At 43.7% G+C, this 24,448-nt stretch overlaps 1 protein-coding gene across 1 annotated transcript in view; it reads right to left on the bottom strand.

Annotated features, from left to right (window-relative positions):
• COQ8A (coenzyme Q8A) overlaps positions 1-24,448 on the bottom strand; it is a 41,509-nt gene that overhangs the window by 13,474 nt on the left and 3,587 nt on the right. Inside the window, exons 2-5 of the mRNA XM_063152609.1 lie at positions 16,724-16,918; positions 14,160-14,570; positions 13,135-13,201; positions 6,056-6,130 (exon numbers count right to left, since the gene is read on the bottom strand). Coding sequence (XP_063008679.1) covers positions 6,056-6,130; positions 13,135-13,201; positions 14,160-14,570; positions 16,724-16,900 — 730 coding nt within the window. The 5' untranslated portion in view covers positions 16,901-16,918. The remainder of the gene's footprint in view (positions 1-6,055; positions 6,131-13,134; positions 13,202-14,159; positions 14,571-16,723; positions 16,919-24,448) is intronic.

Below are 24,448 nucleotides of genomic sequence, written 5' to 3'. Positions count from 1 at the left end.
CTGCAAGCTGTCTGGGATCCTGGGTAATGCTGGTGCTTGAACTCACTGTGCCAGCCAGCACAGCCTAAAACACTGTGCAAAGGTGGCTTGAGTCCCACACCATGGGCTGCAGCACAGCCACAGCCTCAGAAGGGCAGTGGGAGTGAGCCACAGCAAAGAGGAATCCTCAAAAGCCTTGGAAGAACACTGGCATAGACCAACAGCCCTCTTCCAGCCTCTTAATGTGGAAGCTGACACAGAACAAGGCCAAAACATACACACTCAAACACACACTCTCCTGTCCCCAAGCATGTGTAAAGCCTGATGTGTGACAGGCTCAGAGAGCTCACACAGCCATGGACACACCAGTGCCACAGTTCCAAGTATGCAACAGGGCCACTGTGTGACATAAGAAGCACTTTAATTTATTTTATTTTTATTAAGGGAGAGGGGAAGGAGCCCCTGATTCTAGTTTGTGGTCCCTTTGGGAGAAGCAGCCCAGAGCTCCCATCCAGGGCAATGCCCAGTGGAGCAGGGACAGAGGGGACAGACAGACACCACCCACCTCTCCTGCTGCCAGCCAGCCAAGCAGGAGCAAGGGCAGCCTGCAGAGCTCACGTGCTGATCTTGCAGCTACATTGTTTTTAGAATATTTTAGAGGAACAGAAGACAGAACAGCTGAAGCCTCCATAAACAATAAGCAGCACCCAAAAAGGCAGAGCAGATGAAAACAGCCCTGGAGATCTCAGGCAGCAGATGGAAATGACTGGTGACTAGAGCAGCCAAAGATCCTCTCCATCTCCTGGTAGCTCTTAGACTGGCCAGGGGACAGGAGAAATAACAGAGACAGACTGAAGTAGCTGCTGTCTGAACTCTGGTAGCTCCCACAACTTGGTACCATTTTCTTGAGGTGCCAAGCATGTTACTGATCTGACAGACACCCTCCAGTCCCTGCAAGCAGCTGGATTGCTTGCAGAGCTTCCCTGCAGAAGTGGTTCCACAGAACTCTGCACTGGCAGAGCACAGATCTGCAGGTACAGGCTGCTCTCCTGCCCTTCATCCCTTCTCTTTCTTTCATCTGTTTTTGGGACAGCAGCAGGATGGGAGTGCATGTGGGATGTTCTCTCTACAAATCCCTGTCCTAAGTCAAGGATGCACAGGAAAAAGAGGAATAAAAACACCAGGAATACACAGGACAGCAAGATATGGAAAAGCAGGACAGGTCCAGAATTCACCATTTCCAGCACATTGCAATCTTCAGAACACATTTTCCTCTGGATAATGGATGATTTAAGGAGATTTAGAGACTGAACAGGGAGAGCTACTCAGAGCAGAAGGATCTGGCTTTACACACTTGAAAAGCTGTCTCTCAAGTGTCCTGTCAGGAAAACTGTATCCTTAGCAATGCTGAGGCAGATCCCTGTATGAGATGACACACAGGACCTAGGGAAAGTACTGAACCAAAGCTGTATTTCCCTTCACAGCACTGCACACAAAAACATCCTCCTTTGAGTCAGCAGCAGAATAAAGTGGTTAGTTAATGATTAAAGCCACATCCAGAAGCCAGTGAACCCTGAAAATTTTAACTCTTGTCAGAGAAAGGGCCAAACACAGGCAGTCCCAAATCCTCTCTCCTGGCAGGCTCCTCACTGCAGTCAAGGCTCCAGGGGCAATACCTGAGCACCAGGCAGCCCAAAGCACAGGAGCAGCTCTTGCTTGTGTGCTTTGGGACAAGTGTGCCAAAGAACAAGAAGGTGACCTGGAAGCAAGAGTGAAAAGCAGTGCTGTGGCAATGGCAAGCAGAAAGAAAACAGACACAGGCTTCCAAGGCTGGGGGGAAAGGGAGCGGGGAATAAAACCCACCACCCACCACAAGTTCATGGAAAAATATACCGATTTTCAGTGAGTTAACATTTCACCCAAAAGATGGCTGGCACCTTTTGGTGCCTCACATTAATTCTTCCCCATCTCTAGATCACAAAGTGGTTTCACCTGTTTCACTAGGGAAAGGAAAAAATGCAAATAGGAGTCATACAAGCTGTGGCAACATGCCACAGAAATTAAGACTCCTGCAGCCACAGTACCTGGGCCTTCCACAGAACAGGCAGCAGGCAGACACCCTCCCTAGAGCTTGTCCCACTTTTATTTTTTTTTCCTTTCCAAATTCAGAATTAGCATGAACCTTTCTAAACCGGTGTGCAACTCACTGCTGCATCACTCCTTTGCCACCATCAAATGGAGAACTAGTCACCAAACTTTGTATTTGTTTTAGGACCATCTGCCACAGAAACTTTGGGGCAAAGGAATGTTTAGGAACATGGCCTGAGCACTTGAGAGTGACAACCCAAGAATATTGCATGACTGCCTTTGATAAGAAATCCAGGCCAAGTGGCCAGATCCAGGCCAAGTGCCAGCCTGTCAGGGCTCTGTCCAGCCTGGCATTTGTGCAGAGCCTGAAGAACTGCCCAGGACAGATCATTAATAAGTGACAAAGTTGTCCTTGAACCCAGTCTCTATACTTGTAACAGCAGCTGTTTATTTGGGCACTCTCATTTTAATTCCTGGGAATTTATTCTGCTTTCCCATACTCACCCTGTGTGGGCCTTCTACTGTATTTACATACAAGTGTGTATTTACATACAAACTTTAAATACTGAGGCTGCCATCAAGGTCACCAGTGACAGAGAAGGTTTTCAGTCTAACAGGAAAATTCAAACTGGAAATCAAGTCAGTCATCCTCTTTTTAACAAGATAAGATGAGCCAAACCACTTAAAGATGGCAGCATTAGGGCCTTAAGCATTATTTAAAAAAAAAACCAAACCAAATCAAAACAAAAAACTCAAAAAACCTGCATCTACTTACAAGAATTTGGCAGCAGAATGAATTTATGTCCAGGACATCAGGCTTGGACAGAAAAGGAAGAAATTCAGCAATTCTTGCACCAGGCATAGTTGTTCTAGGCTTTGTCCCTAAGAAATGAATTGTTTATGGAAAAAGAGACAATCCAATACTAAACAAAGATGGAGAAGCTGAGCAGGAAAAAACAGTTCAGCACTAGCACAATTGCTAGAGAATGTGCAGGAGAGTAGGAATTTGCAGTCCCTCTGATAACAGCAATGGAAAGAAGAAGTACAAGCTGTGCTTCAGGGTCATGTGTAGCTCAGGAGTGTCTGGCAAAGGGGTTGGGACTAAAGGACCAGTGTTTCTAACTCCATTTTAAAGGTGTAAAGACATTTTAATTTGTACTGTCTAGCCAAGAGGAGAGCAACCAAGTGAAAACTCTTCCTCATTACTCCAGGATGCCAGTGAGAGTGTGAAATTCTTAGGCATGCCTTTGGGGATACACACACAGCCCACTTGTTTAAGTCTGGAGTGCCAAGAAGTTCCTATTAATATTGCAGCAGCAGGGAGAGAAATCACATCCTCCAGCAGCTTCCCAGGAACAGGACAATATGTCATTCTCAAAAGAGGTCTCAACACAAACTCATGGTGCTAGCAGCCACAAAACTTGGGAACAAATGCCTCAAGCTGAAATCAGGAAAGGGGTGCAGAGGTATTTTTAAAGAAATGTGAGATACTTATGAGTTTTTCCCCAAGAACAGCTCAGGCTGGTACTGTCAGAAAAACAGTAAGAAAATGGAATCTTGGACTCCCACTGTGTACCCACCTCTCCTCTGCTGTGCATTTCAGCAGGAGCAGAGCCCATGGAGAGAGCTCTCATTCATGGAGCCTTACCCACCACTAAAATACTGTGGAAAACACATCCAGGGACACCAGCTAGAGGTGCAGCTGAGTCACCTGGAAACCTTCCTGTGGCTTCTGCCTGAGAAGCTCCAGAAGAGTACAATGATGGAAATGTTTCACTTTTGCCTCACCTCCACACTTGCTGCTCTTGGCCCATTCTCAGTTCCATTATTGATATTACCCTACAGCACAACCACGGCTCCAAGATCTTATCTAAGCAGACTTGACAGCAAGATGGGAAGCAACAAGGAAAGGCAAACAAACACCTAAAAATAAAAGCCAGGTCATTTTCTTATTCCCTACCTAGCACTGAAGTTGGCAGTTCTCATGGCTGCCTTTTTTAAACAATATTTATTCAAGAAAATCACTCTTCCCAAAGCAAGATTCAAGACTGTAGAGCAGGCTTATGAGAGAGAAAAATAGCAGTTTCCCCATCAAGAAGATAAAAGATAAAAAGTTTAAACTTGTTGCTTTATTGCAAGGAGAAAGTGTCTTTTGCCCTCTAAATAATAAAAAAAATAAAACTAATCCTTCTCATGCTGGAAGAGAGGAAAAAAGCTCATGTTATTCCCTCAAACTTCAGAGCTCTGCAAGCTCATGTTTTCATTTAGGGTGTGCCTAATTAGAAAACACTCTGGCAAGCAGAGAAATACCAACAGTTGTGCAATTCCACCTCTGTCAAAAGCAACACAAATCATCAGCTTCCAACAGGTATCAACAACCTGTCAAACATGCCAAGTGCTGAAGCAAAAGGCCTTCAAGGATTCTCTCCAGGATGAGCTGTGTTTGCCTGAGTGCATGTTTTTAAATCAAAGCAAAGAAACCCTCCCATCCTCAAACACCTCAGAGAGAAACAAGAACTCTGTGCCAAGGATCCTTTTTCTCTGCTGGGCTGCTCTGTATTGCCTTGCTGTTAATATTTGCATTTTGGTATTCTAAATACAAGCAGAGTCATAGGTTGTCCACAACCCCTGCCTCCCACTAATGGGAATGTGTTTCATATCCTGAAGTGTTGTTTAATGGTTTGGGAATTTATTCTGGTTGGGATTTTTTTGTTCAGTTGCTTTGTTTTTTCAGTGTTTTGCCCACCCCCCCCCTCCAAATTTCTTCATTTTTCAGCCACTCCAGCACCTCCTGAAAGAGAGGTTCCGTTTCCATCCTTCTTCCACCCCTAAAGATGACCAGGGTGAAGACAGAAACTGAATTAGAGTAGACAGAACTGAATTAGAGTAGAATTACAAAGACAGAGCTGAATTAGAGTAGAATTACAAGGACCTAGCAGTTGTCATTATCTGAAAGTAATGCTTCTGAACCAGGAACAATTTGACTTCATTTTTATTTCCATCTACAAGTATTTCAACCTTTCACCAGCTCCCTCCAGTCACTGGAAGTAACCCAAACACACAACCACACCAGGCAAAGCAGAGAGACCAGCTGGAGACCAAACAGCCTGCAGCAACCCTAACAGACCTTGACATTCTGCAGTGTCCCACCAAAGCTTTTTCTGGATAACAAACAAGTGAATGGAACCACAAACTTCAGAGTAATCTCACATTTTCTGGAGAACAACACCTGAATTTTCTATGCCCTAAAGCACTCACACGCAGACCCCCCACAATATTTAACCAACACACATGCTTAGAAGAAAGCCACCACAACATGATCAGGTACAACTTAGGAACATTTTACCTCCAATTTCACATAAGCTGGAAAAGAAGGAAGATCAGGTCAATTTGCTCAGCACAGCCTTTTGCATGTTATGAGAACCCTTTAGAAGGCAGCACAAGAAGGATATTGGAAATAGAGAATTCCCATTTAACAGGAGCATAAAGTGCTTTGTCTCTCTTACAAGAGAACAGCCATCCTCCAAGTTCCTCCTAGGCAGAATATTCTTTCATTTCAAACAGACTGCAACCACTAACAATATTTTCAGATACAGAGGCTCACGTAAAGTTTCTGTACTGACAGAAATGCATTGTTTCACTGAACAGTTTAAAAAGAATTGTTAAGACAATCCAAGAATGGGCACAGGGATAATATTGAACCTCAGGGAAAGTAAAGCTGTACAAACTGTGCTGGCACAAACACATTCTCTGGAATATTCCTCTGACCTCCGTCCATGCAGTGAGGCTGTGGTGTACTGAGATGGGAGAAGAGCCAAGAGATGAAGAATAATATTGAAAATAAAAGAACTACTCATATCCCCTGTTATTCTGTCCCACTACCCAGCCTTCAAAAGAATACAAATTTTGCAAATGCAGGTAAACTGTGTCTAGAAATAAAATAAAGAGGAAGATAAAAAGAAAATGGAAGGACACGGAAATGACTTACCACTGCGTTCCTCAGGTCTTAGGCTCTTCTTTGCCACTTCTGCCAGGGCCCCAATGCCAAGACCAACAGCCAGTCCTTTAAAATAACAAGAAAAAGACTCAAGTCAGAATGAAAAAACCTTCCAAGCCACATACAGAAGCATTTTTGGTAATGAACTTTAAGGCACACATTCAAATGCACAACAGCCCTATCAGAACATTCTGGCCTTTGCAATGGAGCCATCTTCACTGGACACTGAAGAGTTTTCTCCTGCACTTCCTCAGCCCAGCATGCCAGCCAGGAATCATAGGCTAGGCCAGTCTGGGACATCTGGCTTTTATAAAGCATGCCACAAGTGTTACTCAGAGCTTTGTGCTCTGGCTGATGTCCTGTTGCAGACTCCAATCATGGAGTTTAAAAAAAGGGAAGAAAAAGAAGCCAAAACTCTCACAAACATGGTTCTCAAAGTACCACTCTCAAGAAGGAACAGAATCCCTCTCACTGCCCATTGTGCCACAACAGCAGGAGGAAAAGCATCATTTAGGATGAAGCCACAGCCAACAGAGTGTGAAGTTGTGCAACCTTGCTGTCCAACTTTAGGTTTAATTGTGCTCATTAGCTGTCTCTTCCTTCCCTGAGCTCATTTACTGTGATGAACAGAAACGTGTTTTACCCCAAGGCTCACCTTACACCAGCAGTGTTGCAACCTGCAGTGCAAGGAGCTGGCTTGGGGAGCAATCCCACACAGCAGTAAAACCAGGAGACAAAACACAGCACTGCCCATGCACTATCAGTGAACTGCAGGGAGGTTCCACAGCCACAGGTTACAGGAGTACAAAAGCAGCATTATCTGCCTCTGCTAACCACAGCAAAGGCACCCAAGAGTAAATGAGGCACAGATCTAATCATACAACCAAAGGTCTCACTGCCTTCCCAATATCAAAATATTTATTTTTCTGGATAATAAATGTCGTGGGCAATCAGAACAGATGGTGCTGCTCCAATCTCCTCAGCAGTGGTGCATCCTGCTGTGCTCTGCTCCCACACTGCTGACAGAACTGGGTGCACCTGCTTTCCAAGCACCTCAAGCCCTCCTTAAGGCACTGCTGGAAAACCTCCCAGGTAAAAGAACCAGGGAGCAAAGTCAGCACAATGAAGGAAGCAGAGCTGTCCAGCACGTGGCATTTTGCACGTGTGCAGGAAGAACCACATGCACAAGTTTTGTAGACTCGAGTGAGCAAGCCTGGCCACAAACAAGGTGACCCTGATCCTGCACTGGAGCTTTTCCTCTCTCCCACCAGGCAATCACAACTCCCCCACTCCCTCGTATAGTTTGTCTGCCTCACAAGCAGCTCCACTTTTAATCTTACAGACTACATGCACTGGGGCCAGAGAATCCTGCATAAGGTGAAGCACAAGAGGCATCAATGACATTACAAGGTGGTTGGGGTTTGGGTTTTTTGGTTGGTTTGGTGGGGGCTTTTGTAGGATGGCTTTTGCTTGGGGTTTTAAAAAGAAATTTCTATATTTTCTGCAAGTTTTCCTATGGAGTCACAGCACTGAAGGAAGTCTGATGTTAGTAACTATCTTGTGTAGACCCTTCAATTGTGGCAAACCGTGCATCACCAATTAACAAGTGTTTTGCACCAGAAATCCAGAGATTTTATTAGCTAAACAAGCTGAGAAAAATACCCCTAGGCTTCACAGAAAACAAGCAAAAAGGTTTTTCAAACACAGCATAAACACCTACTAAAATGCTGATACATGATTATTTCCAGTCAGATCCCACATACAAGACAGTACCTTGGAGCAGGCAGCACCAAGAGTCAGAAAGGAAGCCAATAAATACATCTCATCAATAAGATGTGATTTTCTAGACTAAATACCACTCACAGAACATCTGTGTTGGCCTTGATCCCACTTTTACCACCTCCACAACAATGCTCCCCACCATAAATCAGCTTGATCATTATCAGAGTTAGACTGAACTGACTAGCAGTAATTGGTTTCAGAAAAATAATCACATCTTCTGTAGGCTCTATGTTCAATGTCTAAAATTAAAAATTACCAGATTTACTTCCTGGACATAAAATAAAACATATCTGAAGTTTCTAATCTCTTCATCATTAAGACACAAACCACTAAGGTAAATGAAAATCTAGGAACCAGATTCTACTCTGTCATGCAGAATAAAGCTGAAGAAGTTACAGCTTCTTTAAAGGCAGCTGGGGTTTACATCAGTGTGGGCAAGATCAGACTACAAATGAATGTATCTTCTCCTAAATGTGCACAGCTAAGCATCTGTACTAATACTTTAGACTGCACTAGAAAAAGAGCTGCTTTTTCAATAGGTGCTCTTGCAACTTCCTCACTGCTCACTCTGTTCAATTTCCAAAAAAATGAACCCAAATCACCAATCAACAACAGTTTTAGACAAACTAAGTAAAATCAGGCAGAAACAAGTGCATGGTTAAACAGCTGCTGAGCTTTAAAGATCTGAAGTTTAAACAAAGGCTTCAAACAACTTCAAACTACAATCACAGTGTTTGCTGCTGCTTAGCAGTCAAGCTTGCAAAGAAGGAGGCTGTAAGGGTGGATGTTTGGGGCTGAGGTGTTTGAGCAGGAAGAATGATGTGCAGAACTCCAGCTTCTGGGAATGACTGGCATCTGACTCCATGATATCAGAAAGCTAATTAATTACTTTATTATATTATAATGTAACTATGTTACACTATATCACACTAACAAGAACTATCACTAACTAACTCAAAAACTTGTGACTCTCTGCCTGAGAGTCCTGACACCCACACGTGGATCCAACTGGTCAGTGAATCCAAACACCCTCACCAGAATCCAATCCAGCAAACACCTTGGGTAAACAATCTCCAGAACACATTCCACATGGGCACAAACACAGGAGCAGCAGATGAGATAAGAATTGTTTTGATCATTCTTTTCTCTGCTTCTCTCAGGAGAACTCTGAGAAAGCGAAATCTCTGTTCAGAGGGCATGTGAATAATATACTCCTCCCTTCTTCCCGAGTTTAACTTCACTCCTGAATTCTGCTCCTCCCTCCTCAGGGAGAGAACTCCTCACTCTGCCCTGCTCCAGTGTGGGGTGGCTCCCACAGGAGAGTTCTCCACAAACTTCTCCAATAGTCCTCTTCTCCATGGGCTGCAGTTCCTCACAGCCTGCACAGACCCAGCACAGGGTGCAATCCTGCAGGGGCACAAGTCCTGCCAGCAATCCTGCTCCTGTGGGGGCTTCACAGCTTCCTTCAAGCATCCATCTGTTCCCTGGGGCTCCTCCATGGGCTGCAGGTGGAATTCCTTCATTGTGGCCCTCCATGGGCTGCAGGGACACAGCTGCCTCACCATGGCCTTCACCACAGGCTGCCAGGGAATCTCAGCTCCAGCACCTGCAGCACCTTCTCCACCTCCTCCTTCCCTGACCTTGGTGCCTGCAGGGCTGTTTCTCTCACTCCTCTCTCCAGCTGCATTTTTTTTATGGATTTTTTCCTCCCTTCTTAACTCTTATCCCAGAGGCTCTGCCACCACTGCTGATGGCCTTGGCTTGGAGCCACCTTGGAGCTGGACATGGGGGAAGTTTCTGGAAGCTTCTCCCTGCAGCCAAACCTTGACAAGCAAACCCAATCCACTTACCACTCACAGCTGTCAGGTCTGTATATACTTCACTAACACACCTCAACAGAGTAGGTTTTTGCTCTTTTTGTTTTCCAAATTGTTACAAATCACATTAAATCTAGGCTTCACCACAAGCTTCCTGAATTTTCTTTATTGCAAAAGAATCTTATTATATCATTAAAATAATAAACTTAGAAACCAGGAATATGATGAAGGGAGACAGGAACAGCTTAGAAAAGTCAAATAAGGCAAGGAAGGGAGAATGGAAATATAAAAAAATCAAGAACTGAGTAGTGGAACTGATGACCCATCAGGCTACAAAACAAGCATGGAACAAAAAAAAAAACTGCAGAAAAATCTGTTTTGTCAATTACAATCCTGGGAAGAATAAATAAATAAAAATCAAGGATGCTATTTAGTACTATAAATACACCTACCAGCAGTCACTCTGGCTGCTGCAAGAGGCAAACAAAAATACATATAAAGGACTAGGAAGTTCAGGAGAGAATCTTGTGCTGATCACAGAGCAATATTAGCTCAGTATTACAGGCAAGTCTTGGAAAACATCATCTTCAACCCTTCCAGTAAAATGTTCTTTGCCCACAGAAGAGGTGAGAAGCCAGGCAAACTCAGCAGTCCAAGTATTTCTGCCTCCTGTTGCTAATTTGTCCATCACTCACCAGAGTGTCCTGACATCATGGCTGAGACACAGCTGAACACTCCTATAACACTGGAGGGCATGAAAGAAAACATGGAAAGACAGGAGGAGGAATGGGATCATGCCAACAGCATGGGAATTCAGCTATCTGAACCCCAGAACAGTTATATGAACTCTGGTTTTGACCTATTCAACATCCTATCCAACATTAAAATAATACTGTTCTAATATAGAAATAAAGGGGAAAAGTTGACTTTATTAAAAAAAACAATCAAATGCTAGTTTGACTGGTGTGGAGATTGTAGGTGAAGAATCCACCTTAACCACTTTATTTCCCAGAATGATTTCTTGGGGTCTTCAATTGAAGATGGCATCCCAAAGCACACAAGAAAATTCCCACACAAAAAGTTTCCTTGCTTTGAGCCACATTCCCTCACAGACATGGAGCAGCCTCCTGCCCTTAGTTATTTTTAAGGCAATGTGAGGAGCCAGGCAGCAGAGCAGGAAATAATCACCCCCCACCTCTGCCATTCCTTGGCTGATTCTCATCATTTCAATGCTCTAGGAAGTGAGGACACAGCTGGCTCACTAATATCCCACAGGTTAACAGTGATGTTTCCTGCAATATTTCTTCATCCTCCCCCATCCAACCTGGCCTTCAACACCTCCAGAGATGGGATATTCCCAATTTCTCTGGGCAAGCTGTGCCAGTGCCTCACCACCCTCTGAATAAAGGATTTATTCCTTTATAACTAATAACCTTTATAACTAATCTGACCTGCCCTCTGTCAGTTCAAAGCTATTATCCCTCATCCTGTTACCAGAGGTCCTTGTAAAAAGTCCCAAAATAATACCAAGGGATATCTTAAACTGAAATAAATTACCTATGGACCACATCTGTTGTTTGCTAAACCACTGTACTGACAGTACTGTTTCTCTTTGCTGTTGCAACTTAAAATTCAGAGGGAAAGATAAGTAATGAATGCTAACATGAGATTGCAGAGACCAGAGGATCTGAACAATTTCTGCACAAGAATTTTCCCCCAGCAGCCCTCTAAAAGGAAGCACTCTCTCTTGCCAGCCATTTTACTCATATGAAGCAGACAACTGGAGGAGAGTAGCAAGACCAAAAAAAAATAAATGACACAGATGTCTGGAGATGCTACTTATGAGCAATCTCTTTCTTTCCTACTCTCCCTTAGTGGTTTTGGTCTGATGGGGCTGTTTGTTTTGGTTTTTACCTTGAGGTTAGGAGAAGACAGGTTATACTTCCCCTGGAAGATGAGTTAGCCTTCCCTCCCACAACAGCCTTGGGTGCCAAAACATAAAAGCAACAGCACTGGAACCCAAAGTTCACAGAAAATTTGCTCATCTGCCATTTCACATCCACCAGCTGTCAGCAAGCAGCAACAGAGGAACTCAGAAGATGGCAGCTAAAGGTGCTGTGATACCTCCCCTAACATTCAAGGCTAGATTAGAGTGGACACCTGTGTGCTACCAGAGCTTTAGAACATGGTAAGTGAGTTTTTAAGTAATGCCTTGTTACTCCAAAAAGCAGATCATTAATCTGCTTCTCCTTAAGGAATAACAGGCATGCTGTGATGCCAGAGCCTGCAACAGACTGCAGGGTTAAAGAGATCTGACAAGCATGAAAAACTTAGCACAAAATTCACTTGCTGTTTATTTCTGCACTGCATAGGATCAGCCCCTGCCCCAGCTTCTCCTAGTGTGTGTGCCTGTTAGTCTGACAAAAGGACATACAGACACATAGTAATTGGTTTTTTTAATATAATAGTTGATTTGAATTACATTTGACAGGTTATTTTTCTTTCTTCTGGGATCTGTAACACAAGGATGTCTAATTTGTACATGTGGTTCTCTATCAAATTTTGTGGAAGAGAATCACAAGAGCCACAAGAGACTGTTCACAACCTAGATAGGCCACTATCATCTCCAAACAGTAGAGTCACAAAAAAACCCAACCACAGCAACACACAGACTCCTCATCCAAGGAGGAGGATTACCTAAGTAGCACTAGCTGTGTTCATCTCTCCACCTGCACTATGTGATACCTTATTCCTTAGGAACATGTTAAGTCCTTTGATGATTTTGGATACAAGACATTAAACAGGCATCATCTGTCAGTATTACTTAAGATATTTAGTTGCTTTTTGTTATAGCAAGTCCCATTCTGCAAGTAAAATTCATTTAAGTTTCAGCTAGCTTGATCTTACAAGCTCAGAATTTACATCCTTCCTGGGAGAAAATGGTCTACAAGCAATGCTTGACTATTATCATCTCCCCATGCTCAAAAAGGAATACCAGGAGGAAATGTTTTATATTTAAACACTGTTCAGAGAAGTAGCAAGGATAAGACTGGGGAAGGATTACTTAGAATAACAGCTGCTCCAGCTGTTTCTGCTTGACAGTAACAGCAAACTGTAAGGACTGGGAGAGTCTCCTCAAAGTGCAATCACATGTGCAGGAGCAGGGTATTTGTACAGGCTGGGGAACAGCCTGCACCACAGTCTCCCATTAAAACAGGGAGACTGTTTTAATGACATGGATGTGTCACCATGACAGCTCCACCATGCACCCCCAAATCGTCTGCCCCACACTCTAAAGAGCGATGACAAAGCCCAAATCGAGCTGTTTGAGGGAAAGCACTTTGCTGTCAGCAAGCTGAACTGCTGGTAGGGTGGCAGTGGAAGGCCCCAGGGGTGCAGAGCAGGAGCTCTGTCACAGGCAGCCGTGCCAGCAGTGCCAGTGCCATGGCAAGGGGGGCAGTGCACACTGACCTCCGAAGTTGGCGAGGCGGCCGATCCTGGTGACGGGAACCTTCCTCTCCCGGGCCCGCTCACTGAGCTGCAGGGGAGAGACAGGGGGGAAAATCAAAACAAGAAATCCACAAATGAACTGGGCAGATGCTCAGACACCTGCAAAGCCAGAGCACAAGCCAGAGCACTTGAACAGCTCATGCTGCAGAAAGCTTTCCTTGAACCCTTGAGATTTTCAAGGGAATACCGAGCGGAACAGACACATCCTGAACTGAAATACACACTGAGCAGAGGAGAGGACAGGAGGGTGGGAAAGACAGAAGAGCTGATAACCATGTTGGGAAACCCCATTTTCACTTTCAACTCAGCAGCCCTTGTATCTGGAACTTGGAGAAGCCACACAATGCTAACCCAAACTCCCTTCCATGCATGGCATTAGAACTCATGGAGGGTGATCAGATTCACAGAACTGTAATTCACAGGACTGTGGACAGTTCCCCCACACACAGCAGGAGCAGCTAAGTGTACAGTTACATCCAATACCCTGAGGGAGTGAGCCCAGTGGCATCTGATACTGGATGTGGGGAAGGAGCACAAGGTCACAGCAGGTGACAAGTGTCTGCACTGGGGGTTCTGCACTCACACCAGGGCATGAAGCACTAAAGTGAAAATTGTGAGCTGTGCTACTCTCCAATCTGCTTATGCTCAGGGCAGCATTGCCTCCACCTCTCCAACTGCAGGAAGCCACACAGGAAGCCACAGCCTCCACTGTGAGGAGCTTAGGTCCAATCCTAAGCCTATGTACACTTTTTAAACATCCTCTCACATCAGATTATCTGACATAGAGGGAGCAAGTGTGAAAAGAGAGACTGAAAAGCTATTGACAGAACAAATATCACAGGGTTAATGAGCACTGACACTTCCCTCTTTTCCCTCCAAAAAAGGGAATAGTGGAAGAGGAAGAAATGAGAGAAACAGGAGAAGGTGAGTAAGGGCAATGTGGTACAGACACCACAGTAGTGAGAATCCTTAATTAAACAACATACCATCTGCTTGTAGGGTTTCTGTCCTGAACCTGTTTTGGCCTGTCTGGCTTTATCAATATCTTCAGCTGTTAATCCACCAACAGAGGAATGGTCTTGGTGAAAAGCTCTATTTTGTCCAAAGGCAGTAGCAAAAGGATTTCCAGGGTCCCTAATGCCTCCAAATAACCTTGCATCCATTTTGGGAGGGAAAGGCTTCTGACCCATGCCAGAATCTCCAGTCTCATCAATATTTCTAAAAGGTCCATTTGTTGTGTAGGAATAAGCAGGGCCTTCAGTGCTGTGTTCCTGAGGCTTGCCAGGGGCAGTGGAGAAGTCCATTGGAGCATCTGATGGCTCTCTGGCTGAGAAGTCATAGTCTTTCCCAAAATCCTCACCAAGGTCAGTGAAGTTCTCCCGCTGTTTGCCAAGCTCCTGCAAACAAGAATTGAAATACCTGAAGTAAAGATCTTAAACTTTGCTCCTTACCCACCCATGGTCCTCAGAGATAAGCATGCAGCTGGGTGTCATGTCTCCACAGTGAAGAACTGTACAGACAGACTGGCACTGCAGACATTCACAGTAAGAGAGAAGAAAGAAAGAAAGGAAGAGACACTGAGGATGCCTGGAATCCCTGACAACCTTTTAACTGCACTGATAGGCAAATTCTTTAACAGTTTCTCAAATATCCATAACTGGAGACACTCTGTTTTTACATACATGCCAGAAAAGGTCACTAAATACAGAGTTCACTAGAAGCAGTGCACTGCTCAGAAACAACAGGTGATTGGAGCTGCAATATCACATCAGAATAACATTGTTTTCCCTCCTCCCACCCTGTTTGCAGCCACCCAACGTGAGCACTTCCAAGTCCAAAGCCACCTGAAGCAATACCAGATACCTACTTACAGGCAGAGTAAGCTCAGCCCTTCACAGTCATAACACTACCAACTGCAAAACACATTCCATTATTCAACCACCAAACTATGTGTTGTCATCCCAAAATAAATAAAATTCTGTGCCTGGAGCAAGGATAACAGCACCAGGCACAGCAACACTCCTGACACTCTTTTCTGTCCTAACCTTGCAAAAGCTGCCCCACAAAGTCCAGATATTTTTTAACACTTTTCAGTCAAAAATAAATACATAAATAAAAATCAACAGCAGAGCATTATCTCTAGTTACGCATCTCAGCAGTGGCAGTACCATAAAATAACAGATGACTGTTACAGGCTATCAACAGGATTTTAAATCCTGCTGTGGTCAGGCAAGCAGGCAACATATTTTGGGCTCTTTCCTAAATACTAATTACATTTCCCTTCCTTAGAGAAAAAGCAGAACATGGTCTTTCCTGTTATTCAGCAGATCTCATACTATTCTGAACCTCAACATCACAGTGGGGGAGGAGAGAAATGTTTACAGATGGGGACGGTGGCTCACAATACTGACCAGTGATTGATTACAAGCAAGAAAGCTTTCTTACCTCCATACTTAAATTTTTAGAAACATTCCAGACAGCTAAACCACTGCCAATTAATGTAAAAGATCTTCCTCTCTTCAAAACAGAAAATGCTGTATGTTTATATTTCTTACTTAGCTCTGCTTTGACAGGAGCTTCTCTTGGAACCCATTTACATAAAGCAGGGCAAGTGTTCTGCAGTTGTGCTCATTGGGCTTCTCTTGTGCAGAGGAACATGGACAGAAACAGAACATCTCTCTCTCTCTGTCTTCTCTTGGGTGCAAGAGGAGGACAATGACAAGACAAAGCACTACCCCAAAAACAAACATCCAAGTTAGTTCTACTGCAAGCTTAAAGAGAACCAAGAAAACACTGGCCCAGATTCTAGGACTAAAGGTATAGATTGCTCATTGCATAAAAACCATCAAAATCTCATTCCTTAGTTTCTGCTTCAAAAATGGTCATCTGAGCTACACACCCCTTCCAGAGGATGATGAGAGAGAAGTACCATAGATAAACCCCTTGCTTTCAAAAGATGGCAGCACAGTAGATGTGAAGCTCTTATAAATCTATCCCCATCTCTGATGAGAGAAGCTGCTGTCTGCCTTTCCTTATGTTCCTCATTTGAAAGCCAGTTCCAAAAATCCAGCCTGGGCTGGAAGTGGTGAATGTGCAAACACCTGACCCTGAGCCACTCTGAAAAATACCATATGCACCAATTCTGCCAAGAAAGGAAGCAGCACTGAGATAAATCAAATGCACTCTAAAAGAGAGGTAAATCAATGCCCAAAGTTTAAAGGAGACTCTAAACAACAAAATTGCTGACCAGTCTTAGTAAGAGCTTGATCTTTAACAAGATGGGACAAATAGAGCACTTTTCTTATTCTGCATGTCTTAAACACTCAGGAAAGGAAACACTAACATTCCCCTCCCATTCCTGTCCAAGCACCTTCCACATGCCACAGATTCCAAAGAATACCCAGAGCACTGCAACATTACTATTATCAATCCCACAGTTCAGAACCAGGCTCTCATTCAAGATGTGATACTCACACAAACAAAACCAAAAAAAGCACCTGGAGAAAAAGCAAAACACCAGACCAGACTGTGCTCAAAGAGCTTTGCTCACCTGCACCTTGCCCAGGGCAGAGCTGAACTGTTCCTCAGCAGCAGCCTGGAGAGTCCTGGCAATGGTGACTGCATCTCCCCCGAGGAGCACCTGCCGGAGCTGCCCTGCCTGGGTCTCCAGGATGGCTTTGCTCAGCTTGGTCAGGCCCCTCATGACCATGATGGCATCACCCGCCATGACTGATCAATTTCTGTGCTGAAAGATAAAAAGGGAGAGGGAGCAGAGAGACAAGATGTCAAGAACAAGTCTGCAGCAGGTTTCATGTCCCCTAAGAGCTGGTAGCAGATGCCTGGAAAATCTCTTCCTGCTCTGGCAAGCAGCCACCATGGGAACCTGTGTGCAGCCCAGAGAGCTGAGAGCTGAGCTGAGCTGGCCCCCAGGCCAGCCTGAGGGCCCTGCTTAGCTGATCTTACCAGGAAAAGAGAATTCTCCTTGTTCTCATGAGTTAGGATAACTTTCCAGGACTCTACACAAATATCCAAGTTACCATGGACCAAGGCAAGCAAAGACAGTAAATGTCAGTGAACACTAGAAAGATAGTCTTGATTCCTTCCAGATGTTAGAAGTGGATTAAAAACATTAACATTTGACCTTTAATTATTATGGAGCCTTGGAACATGTTCTCAGGTCCTGACAGCACTGATGAAGTTCACTGTCACATTCCATCCCTGCCCTGGAGTTATGCCTGCTCATTTTACATAGCTGAATTTCTTTACTCCCACACCAGTGATCAAGCTTTGTCCATCCTCCAAAGGTAGCCGGCTCCATAGTCTGTTCTGTCCCCAGCTTGTAGCTTGTAATGATTTGGAGAGAAAAAAATAAGTTCTGACTGCAATAGGTAGAGAGCACTGGTCTCAGGCCACATATTTATTTCCTAGGTAGGTACACAGGTAGCAATCAATTTTTAGAAGATAAGCTGTCAACATGCACATATACTCAACTATAAATGTGAATACACTGATGTGTACAAGTGGTCTTGAGTCAAAGCACACAAAGCATTACACCCAGCTGCAGACCACAAGCACCTGGATCCAGTTACCTTCTCAGGAAACACAAGCTCTGTCTCAAACATGTCTGCTGTACCTGTCATGAAGGAGAAGAATGGACTGCTAAAGCTAAATTTCTGTGAAGTACACAAATTTGGTGCAATCACACAGGAACTGCACACATTACTACAGCTGAACTTCAGAGAGACATTATTATGCAAATGCAGGATAAAGCCCAGTTACTGGGATATTTGTTCAACCACTGATATTTAATTTATCAGTGATCAAAATCCGGAACAAGCACTGCAGCCAGGAGTGTTACACTTACATATTCTATGTACACTGTTAAAAGGATAGTCAAGGGCTTACAAGGAATCTGGGCATAACAGGTTAGCTGCAAAAATAAAACTCAAGCCCACCTAGGTCGTTTTTCTGTGGTTCTCACCACAAGACCTATCCATATGCTCCAGACCTCTAAGAAGTGTTACTCCTGCATCTAACTGAGTTCGACCACTGCAATTTGTCTTAACCTTGTATAATGCACTTTTAAACTCAAAAGTTGCCTGTCAGGTAAGGAAATCTACTCTGTCAACAGGAAGTGTTTTTCTACCCCTCCATCTTCACACTGGAAATTTCCACATGGATCTCACCCAAAGCATTTATTTGCAGGCTGTCCCTGCAATTCAGAGCCAGGCAAAGAAATCAGCCATCAACCCAATACTGTCCCAGCTGAAATGAGACCATTCAAAGGTTGCCACTATTAAGAAATAAGTGCTTTTGTGATCACAAGTATTAGCAGCAAGGAAAGTTTGAGTGCAAAAAAAGTTCATTTCCTCCATCCCAAGAAGGGCAACAAAAGGTAAGCCAATAGAGACTTGGACAGCCCACACAAAAACAAATCCACTTTTAACATGTATTCTTACTAATCAATAGTAGTAAAACTATACACTTCTTTCACCCCAAACCAGCCAAAGACCTTGTTATGATATGCTAAATGTGTGCTTTTTAAAAGAAATAAATCTCCAAACAAAATTTCAGGGAAGCTAATGCAGCCACAAGTAGAAAACATACATTGCACAACACTCATTCAACCCTGCACTGCTAAATATATCAGCATACAAAGAGAACCTATTGCCCTGCACAGATTTGGCTACAAGAAACTGCACAGGGCAAATTCTTACCAATCTCTCTCTGACTTCCATTTTACCAGCCCCACTTGCTCTGCACAGCAGCTGGAACCACCTAGGTACCAGGTAAGTGGTTTGTTAGCTCAGAAGTATCAGTAACATGCTCCTATGCAGTGCTGCCAAAAGAGAGGCTACTCTAAATAAAATATATGCCAAATAATCAAGAAGGTAAAACACTACACACACACCAAAAAAACCCCCAAAAATCCAAACATTAGGAAAATTACCTTTTTTTTTTTTTTTTTTTTTTTTTTTAATGAAAAGGTAACAAGCACAAGCAAGGACAAAACCCCAAAAACTGAGGCACACACTTCTGAGAAGGTTGGTACTGTACCAAACAATTACACTTGTGTTATTATCCAGCACAGACAGCAGGCAAGGCAGTTTTCCCCCCTAAGTTCTATTCCTACCCTAAATAAATAAATACAGCATAAGGAAGCTCTCTCAGAAGGAGATTTAGGGAGTGGTTCCAAATGGAATTAGCCCAAGTGTACAAGGTCTGTATCACACTTGACTTGCTCCCACTGGCAGAGTGGGGCACTGCCAGCACAGGGCAGGGACAGGTCAGTGGTGTCTGCACAAGCTGTCAGTGCCTCTGACCTGGCCTGAAGAGGGCTGACAAGTGTGGATGCTGAGCCCTTTTCCAAAAATAGCCAGGGTCACAGATTTGGCTTAGTAAGCTTCTCCCAGGTGAATGAACCCCTGGAAAACCCCCAGACCTTCCAGCACTAGGGAACTCAGGCCAAGGCACCCTCAGGCACCAGGCAAGGTACACACAGTGGGCAGAGGCTCCTGCAGGTCAGATACCCCCTGATTCAAAGCAGCAAAACCAAACCAGTGCTGGATCCTCCTGTGTGCAGCAATCAGCCTCACAGCCCACCATCCTCTGGAGCCACTGACTGCCAAGTGTTCCCTCCCCTTTTCAACATTCCAGACTATTGGACTGAAGGTTTAAGCAAGTGCAGCTTGCTTATCACTCAGCTTATCAGAGGCCAAGAACAGAAACCAAGAGCCTGGCTACAAGCAACACAAGAAATCATGGATTTGTCTCACTTTAAAACCATTCTTTTCCATGTGCTAATATGTGCTCCTACAGACACACAGATCTGCTTGAGACTCCAGGAGCTTTCCTCCTCCAGATGCTTGTACAGTGAAAAGTTTTACTCAGATACACATATGCACACACACACACACATATATATATATAGGATGGACCAAGTTTAAACACAAGATCTCTAATCATACAAACAGCAGAAACACATCTGAAAGTTTTCTGTGCATGACAACACAGCTTCTTTCAGTTTATGGGAATTACTACTACCAAACACTGTTGAATTATTTAAAAACCAAAACAACATGATTGCCATCATCTTTCAAATCAAAACAAACTAACTGACCAAAGAAAAAACATCCAAAAAAATCCCCCCAACAAAACCAGAGCAGTTTTACAGCAGCCCTAATTCCCTCCATCAGGTCTGCAGTTTTAGCTGCCTTCTTTATCTTCAACTTTTATTCTAAATAAATGAAAATAAAGAATAAAATAATATTAGCTTGGACAGGTAGTAAGGCAGATAATCAGATATCACATATCAATAAAACAGCCTCTACATCTTCCCTCTCTCCATTATCCTTTATTACAGGCACTGTTATCTTGGCTGTATCTAAACAAGGACTAAAACCCTGGCTTCAGTATAACCACCCACACCATCAGAGCAAGTGTGGCAAGAGTATAATGAAATAAAAATAATAAACACCACAAACAAGATGCAGAAGGCCAGATACTCAGGACATTGTTCCATGGCCATGAAACAAAAGTAGGCTAAGTTCAATATAACTATTATTCATTAAGCTGCTCTGTAACTGTTCTTTTACACATTTTTTCCCATTTCTTTTTATGTTTGTTGCCATACCAACCCTTTGATGTGATCCTTTCATTCATGGCCTTTTTCAGTTCCATCACACACCTCCCCAGCAGTTCCTTTGATACCAGATTGCCAGGTCCCTGCCTAGATGTATTTTCATTAGCTGGATTCCTTGGGTTGCAGCTGACCCAAATTTTAACCATGCAGGGCACAAAACCAGCATTTTCAAAGGAACAAGTTGCCCTCATCCTTCAAACCAAACTGCAAATCCACCTTGCTTATCCTTCTTTCTTCCCTTCCCCATAACTCCAATACACTGCAGCTCCAAAGGAAATGTTTTTAAAGATGTGACCGGTAGCAGAAGTGAGGAGCCCTAGATTTGACCCTGCCCTGTGGCCTGCACTCAAGCCCCCTTAAGCTGAATTCATCAAGTCTCTGAAAAGTCTCTTTACAAGCACCCTTCCCCAAAGCACTCTGCCAATGCACTTAGAACAAACACCTCTCAAGGGCAAGCAGAACTGCTTTGCTCCCTAATCACTACAATAACAGCACTGATAAAAATGGGCTGCTGGGCACACAAATGCCTCTTTCCAACAAAATTCAGAAGGCTTAGCACTCATTTCTGGCAAATGACAGTTAGTTCAAAACACAATTTTCCCCATAAATGGCTTGACACACATAAGAGTGAAAAGAATGCTTGGACATTTTAGCAAGGCCTGCTTTATTTTAGGCACAGATACATCCCTGAATGCTCTGGACCAACAATCCTGTTTACTTCTCTCTGGACAATGTCTGGGGAATGCAACAGCACAGTCACAGCCCACATGCCTGGAACTAACACAGTCCCCTTCTACCCACAGATGGAAATGAGCTACACAGACCTGGAAATAATTTAGCCACAATTAAGATTTACCACAATTAAGAGAGCACAAGGCTCACTACAGGTCACTCCTGACATGCCCTGGCACAGTGCACCAATAAATTCTGCCTTGGGCACACACTGTTGGCTGCTACACTGAGGGAGATCCAACTCAGTGGCTGTGACTCTAAGGTCACTGCTCATTCACTGCTCCCCAAAAATGTGATCTCTATCTGCTCCTGAGAATTAAGTCTTTGCAGTTGGGGGCCCAAAATAATAATTTTAAAAAAAATCCATTTATCCCAATTGCAAGGCAAAAAGTTTTGGGCCATGGGGATGGATTTCAAGCTAGGAGTTGTATTTATATCCAGCACACAATCTTTATATTATCTCTCTTATTAAGAGGAAAGGGAGAAAGAATAAGAGGACAAGGGGAAAAAAGGGTTTTCTCTTCTGTTTATGCAGTGGGCTGTGCTTATAAGTGCATTGCACTGCATCCTCTGCTTAGCTCAAAAGCCTTAAGTGTAACTTTAATCACATTAATCCAGAGTTCATCAGAATTATTCATGTTACTTCCCATGCATGCAGATCTTTCACTCAGCAACAAGGACAACAGTATATTAAAATCAAAATGGAGCATGACCTCCAAGCACACAGATTATTGCAGATTCTGGCAGATGCAATATTTGAAGCCTGTACTTAAGAAACAGAACTACTACAAGATGAAACCTTTATTTAGGTTTATGGCAAGTTTACACAAAAGCACAGTTCACTAGTTCCAAGTCACCCCATCAATGGGAACATACAGCATTACTTGAGAAGATAAATCCCCCACATCTGTATGGAATAACTGTACCTAGCAGTAATTATAAAAAGGTTACACTAAAGCTCTACACTGATCAAACCCAAACACTGACCTTCAAACAAAATCTGAGCACTACAAACACCTTGAGATCATCAAAGCCCAGCTCCCTCTGATGCGCAGCTCTGCACAGGAGTCAACAGAGCTTCCCTGAATTAGAATATAAAGTATAAATTACTCTGAATTAGAATATAAAGTATAAATTAAGAAGGTTATCAACTTGCAGTTAATTTCCTTTTTTTTTTTTTTATACGCTGTTATGGTACAATTGTTTTTCCTGGAAGTTTTGACTTTCCAAAAGCACACGAAGGTTAATTTAGGAACTAGAAACTGATAAAGTGCTGTGCCTCACAAACAAGTACAGATTCCTTTAGACTCAAATACTCCACTGCTTAATGCACAAGTCTTGAGAAAAATAGCAGCTCATCCTCTTGCATTTAAACACACAACCCTCTTCACTTATAACTCTCAGAAAGCTCAGGAAAGGGCACTGATACCACAGTTGTCTACTTTGGAGGAAGAGAACAGGTGATCTACCCAAACTTACACTGCTTGTCAGGCACAGGGCTGGGAACAATCCCAGTGCTCTCCACAGTGATCCTTACTTACAGCTCACAGCCTATCCCTACGAGTCCTCTCAACACCCACCTCTGTGGATCAAACACAAACAAGGATTCAGAGCTGCTTTGCTGACCACCTAAACCACATATTGCCAACAGTCACCATTAAATGCCACTTGGGCAGTGGCTTCTAGTCAGAACCTCTGTAAGAACTAGACACGGCCTGTACCTGGGATAAGAAGGGATTTTGGTTATCCCCCTTTGTGTACACCAGGACAGACCCTTGCACAGCATGCCCCAAGTCTGTAAGTGGCACCTCACAGGTCTCTCTGGGTAGCAGAGACACCCCCTGTGCTGAGAGCTGTCCCCTCTGTCACCTCTGGGAGCAGCAGGCAAACCCCACAGCCACTGATCCCACTATTGATCCTGCAGGCATTCCTGTCTGTGTCCATCTCATGGCTTCCAACCTTGCCCTGGAAACTGGGGTTAAGCTCCAATTTAGCAACTTACAACACATCCTGGTCTATTCATAGCCCTCTGACACACCAGAGCCCTGGCTGTGAGAGCTTCCATTTTTCTGGCTGTGCCAAATCCTGCCTGCAACAAGAGGACCATAGGCAAAAAAAAAAAAAAAGAGTACTTCAAGACCTGAGATGATCTCTGTGCTGCAGGGGAACATGGTTTATCAGAACCTAACCCCTGTGCTGAGAGCTGTCACCTCTGGGAGCAGCAGGCAAACCCCACAGCCACTGATTCCACTATTGATCCTGCAGGCATTCCTGTCTGTATCCATCTCATGGCTTCCAACCTTGCCCTAGAAACTGGGGGTAAGTTCCAATTTAGCAACTTACAGCACATCCTGGTCTATTCATAGCCCTCTGACTGTGAGAGCTTCCATTTTTCTGGCTGTGCCAAATCCTCCCTGCAACAAGAGGACTACAGACAAAAAAAAGAAGACCTAAGATGATCTCTGTGCTGCAGGGGAACATGGTCTGTCAGAACCTCCAGCTCCTGCATGGCAGCTCTGCCACAGACAAGTTATTTCTGTTTGCTCCTGCTCCCCACACATAGGTACTTCTGACACTAGGGTAAATGAGAGTAATGAGCTCTATATTTTTCTTCCAGCTAAGCCTAACCTAATACAGAATCTGTAATCTACAATTGTTTATGCTCTCTATATATAGACTTTATGAATTCACATTTGCATAGTATAAATATATTGCCTTTCCAAACTAGAAAAACCAAAGCTTTCTGCAGCTTATACAGTTAAAAAAATAAAAATCCCCAAACTCCAAGTGAGTTCTGAAAAGCCATGCTCCACAATGTTTGCTGTGCAATGTATAATTGTATCAGGCTTACTGATTTCAGAAAGGTTCTCCAAAGGAAACACTCAAATCCACTTGCAGTTT

Source organism: Melospiza melodia, chromosome 3 (genome assembly GCF_035770615.1).
Source record: "Melospiza melodia melodia isolate bMelMel2 chromosome 3, bMelMel2.pri, whole genome shotgun sequence".
NCBI classification, from domain to species: Eukaryota; Metazoa; Chordata; class Aves; order Passeriformes; family Passerellidae; genus Melospiza; species Melospiza melodia.
This window is presented reverse-complemented; position numbering and strand designations above follow the sequence as displayed.